The 4,602-nt window shown below is 49.6% G+C and overlaps 1 protein-coding gene across 1 annotated transcript; it reads right to left on the minus strand.

The window, feature by feature from the left end:
• Nucleotides 1-1,310: 1,310 nt before the first annotated feature.
• On the minus strand, nucleotides 1,311-3,227 carry LOC149125511 (uncharacterized). The gene is made up of 2 exons (XM_089336965.1): nucleotides 2,852-3,227; nucleotides 1,311-1,714 (listed from the first exon to the last, which is right to left on the minus strand). Exon 2 carries the CDS (start codon nucleotides 1,693-1,695, stop codon nucleotides 1,333-1,335), a length of 363 nt encoding a protein of 120 aa, XP_089193091.1. The 5' UTR covers nucleotides 1,696-1,714; nucleotides 2,852-3,227; the 3' UTR covers nucleotides 1,311-1,332.
• Between the last annotated feature and the right edge of the window lie 1,375 nt (nucleotides 3,228-4,602).

Here is a 4,602-nt window from a genome sequence, read left to right on the forward strand (position 1 = left end):
GCAACAACAGAAAGAGATCTGCAAAATTTACAGATATGTCAACATAAACACACTCATAAATAATCAATGGATAAATCACAAGGGAATTCAAAAGATACTTTGAGGGGATTGAGAGTGAAATCACAGCATGTTCAGAGGAGGTCAAGGCACTCAATGATCGTGCATGTGAGAGAACGAACCTGGTCCTATTACGATTGCATGGAGCAAGGACTTTACCAGCTCACCTTGGACTTGGACATGAGGCAGAAATAACTTCTGCAATGAGTGTGCCAATAGGAGTCCTTTGTTACTGCAGGTAGCCTACACAAACTAATAGTCATAGCATGATCAGACCTATTTTTTTTCTGTTTGTTTATTTGGTTAGGTGGTTTTGGCTCCAGGAGGTGTAACTTGGATATGACAGTACACCTTATCCTGTGTATGCGTGCATGTGTGTGTGTGTTTGAATGGGGAGTGAAGCACATTCCTCCAGGGAAACTGCAAATGCTCCTGGCAGCATAACACATCCTCCTCATCCCTTTTCTGACACAGCATGGGCACTCAGAGAATGGAAGAGAAAGAATTGAATAGGATTGCAAAAGTGCGTGTGTTTGGGAATTTTTATTGTGAGTGTATGGAAGTAATGGATGAAGAGACAATTCACATATATGGAAGCAGGAGAATTCCTTGATATAAACTTGAATTGGCTGGATAAGTCTGTAGTCTGGAAGCCAGGTTTGGGGGCAGGGCACTCAGGGTTAGACAGTCTGAGTCAGCGTGGACAGGTCCTAACTAAAGTGCAGTACGCCTCATTGCATGGCAAGAAGAGAGCCTGCTGCAGCCCTGGCTGCCCAGAGCTACAGCCTCAGGCTGACATTGCAGGAACTTCCCTTTAGCAGTGCAGCACTGCTTAGTGGGGCAGCCTCCCAGGACCATGGCCAGGACCAACCTCCTTCTGAACAAAGCCCTTCTTCACCAACCTCTGTGTGTGTAGAGTGCCTGCTTCAGGAGGAGAATGAATGAAAGAGCTGAGTCAGACAACAGCACACACAGTCAGGTGTGGAATTAAAAGTGAATTTAATGAAGGTAAAACAAATGCGATTCAGTTGTTTGCACCACAGATCGGTCTTCAGATGAATTCTGAGCAGCTGGAAACTGGCTCGAGAGCCAACACTGTCAGCCTACCTCGAGGCTTCCTACTTCCTACAGTGCATGGGAAGGAAAGCTGCACAGGTCGTGAGGTTAGGGTGCCACTGAGGAGGGCCTGTGACTGCAGGTCACCTCTGAGCAGAATGGGAAGAAGCTGCTCAGCAAGCGGTGCTCCTCTCCTGGAGGGCGTGACTGTGGATCACGCTACTTCTGCTTCATCTTCTGCTGAGCTGGTGCTGGAGTGACGGTTGGACAGGGCTCAGGCACCTTGGGGTGGCAGGGCTCCGGCACCTTTGGGTGGCAGGGCTCTGGCACCTTGGGGTGGCAGGGCTCCGGCACCTTGGGGTGGCAGGGCTCCAGCACCTTGGGGTGGCAGGGCTCCGGCATCTTTGGCTGGCAGGGCTTAGGCACTCTGGGGTGGCAGGGCTCCGGCACCTTGGGCTGGCAGGGCTCCTTGGTTTTGGGGACACAGGGTTCCTGGGGTGGAGGCTGGCAAGGCTGCTTCACCTGGTGCTGCTGCAGCTGAGGGGGTACGGTGCAGGGCTGCTTCTGCTGCTGAGAACTCATGTTTCTGTGGCAGCTGGTCCTAGGGAGAGAAAGGCTGATTTTCAATGGAAACAATTGAGGAGGAAATGATGCTCAACATCACTAGAGGTCTCTTACTGAGCAGGTGTTCTTTCTCTTTCACCACAAGAATACTTTTGCTATCTCTTTTTAATTAATAATTAATTAATAAATAAATCCCAACTGGGATCCTAACTGCTGCACCTGACATTAGTGACTCCTAAGCCTTTGGAGAGGAGACATCTGAAAGTGATCTGTCCTGCTTTGCTTGAGCAAGGCGTCTCCCATGCTCTCTCTCTCTTCCAGCACATCTTAAACCCAGTTAGCAACACAGCACAACAAGGAGTGTGAACTTAAACTGCTGAAACCCACAGAAACACGAAGTTCTTTGGGAAAAAGTCACAATAGCTTCAGTCCATTCACTCATTTCCGATAAAAAGAATGATGTACTGTGTACAGGGCAACTCTGACCTCCAGGAAGGCTGCACGGTTCCACCTCTGCCCTGGCTCACACACCCCTCTGCCTCAGTGCTTTCCGTCCACTCAACCACAGTGGCAGCTTCCAAGCAACCACTTATTCACACACATCCCATGGGGCACCGTTGGGTGGATTTTCTAGAGCAAGCCTTCCAGCCTCTCCCCACTCGCCTCCTGATGCTAAGACCACATGTGCCCTGATCACCAGGGACCTATTACTATGCTGTGTTTTAGCTCTTAGTGATCAATAGTAAGTTCATGGAATATATTCCTGTTGCCTAAACTATTTTCTAGCTGCCAAAGTGCCAAATTTGTAAATTCTTACAAAATTTTGTTCAAGGAATAAAATTTTCTGCAATAAAATTCTGACTACAAAAGAAATGGAGATCCCAGTAGAAGTACTGTGGCCCTGCATTCCACCCCTCATCCTGGTGCTAACTCCTCCAGGTCCTGTCGTGGACATTGCAGTATGGATCGGGCAGACTGATTATGTGCACAGTCCCTTCAAGCCCAATCATCGTTGCTTGTAAAACAAAGCTATTCCTAGAACCTCTGACGTGGATAATAGTTTGCATGTCTGAGACCAAGTTTCAATAATGGGGGAAAAGACACCAAAAATGCCCAGGGGATTTCAATACAAACCGAATACCTAGAGGAAAGAAGTCCTAGTGGAGAGACTCACCTGGTGTTCAGAGAAGAGCAGGCTGTGTGGCCACTAGGATCTGCTGTGGCATCCCCAGCCAGCTGGCTTTTTATGCAGGGAACAAGCCCTGCCTCCAGGAAATGGGACACTTGGAGGCTGCCGCGTCAGACATGGCAACCATGATTCACCCAATCACTCATCTGCTCGTTGGCTCATCGTTGGTGATGAAACTTTCCACTTGACATTGTTCCGACACTCGCTGCCTGACAATCACGTCACCCGAACCTTAATCCCGCCGAGAGCCCTTTGTGCGCAGGCGCCGAACTCATGTGGAGGGTGCTGTGGGCGGAAAGAGAGAGAAGGAAGTCCTGGGGCTGATGCCGACGGAAAATGGCCTCTCTTCTGGATCCTAATGCATAGCACAGGCAAGGCTTATGTGCTGCCTACTATTTGAAGGGGATGTGGAGGTCAGTAACAGGTGTTTCTGGTTCTCCTGGGAGGCTGTGGATGTGGCGTCCTGAATTGCACCAGATGGGCAGGAGTGGTCTCTGTATGTATCACTCACTCAGTGTATCCAGGCCTGGGAGGGTAGAAAAAGCTAAACTGATCCTTTTGGTATGTGTGCAAAGAAGACCTCACGTCTACAAAGAAGGGCGTGGGATGTGGATCAGTGAAGGGGCAACTGAGCGATACAGACACACACGAGGACAGCCAGGCTCTGCAGCTGCCGGGATATCTGCTAGCCCTGCCACTCCTCTGCCCCACGTGGCCTTGACAGTCCTGCCTTTCCTGGGGGTCCCTTTTAAGGAGCCAAAGCAGGGACCAAACAACCCGAATTCCCTCAGGTTTCTTCTGCTCAAGCTAAAATGAAACTGAACTCACTCACCTAGGGCTGCCTGCAATATACAATCTGCTACAAAGTCTGGAGTTTGGAGACTACAGGCTACCCTTCAAAGCCTAGGAGAAGCCAGGTGAAGACCATCGTAGAAGAGGTATGAAATTTAGGAAGCAGAGGTAGAAACACAGTCCTCCAGAGGGTAGAAATTCCTTCCCGGAGCACACCAACTCAGATGGGTCAGCACAAGGTAGACTTCAACCAAACTCCTGAGACTCAGGAAAGGTTGGGGTGATGGGGGTGATCCTTGTCCACCTGCTCTTGGAATGCTGCAAGGCAGTGAGTTCAGGAAAGAAGGCTTCACCGGGGAGCCTCATCCTGGGAAGATCAAGACCTGAGGCTTGTGAAGCAGCTGTCTCACAGCAGCAGGTCTGGAACAGAATTTGATGGCGTGCTACAAGAGGGAGGCTACATTGGTCTGTGTGGCGCTTTTACCCTGACAGCTTCTGAGGTTGTTCTAGCTTTGGGAAAGACACTGCTATACCCAGACAAAGGAGGCTTCCAAAGGGAGCTGAGGAGACAGTTAAGGGTACTTGTGGTGGGTGGGCCCTGGGGAAAGCACTTGTGGCAGGGTGGTGAGTTTTGTGGAAATGTGTTAGGTGCTGGACACCTGAAGTTCATGTCTCCGGGATCTAGGAAGAACCGTTCCTGGGAGATGCAGGCAAGATTACAGGAGCTGACTGGGATGGTAGTGCTAAGGAGTGGTGAGTGTGTTCACAGAGGGGCTTCCATTCAGGCCCAGGGAGAAACACATCTGATACCCTGGGAGAGTGCCTGCCCAACCTGTGAAGATATTTTTTGGCTTCTAAAACCATCATTATGACATTAGGTTGCTTCTTCTTCCTCTTTACTTTGCATTTTTCCTTACTAAAATTTGTATTTTAGTATCAAGAAT

The sequence above is a fragment of the Oryctolagus cuniculus genome, chromosome 7, assembly GCF_051225735.1.
Source record: "Oryctolagus cuniculus isolate XC-2025 breed Fujian yellow rabbit chromosome 7, ASM5122573v1, whole genome shotgun sequence".
NCBI classification, from domain to species: domain Eukaryota; kingdom Metazoa; phylum Chordata; class Mammalia; order Lagomorpha; family Leporidae; genus Oryctolagus; species Oryctolagus cuniculus.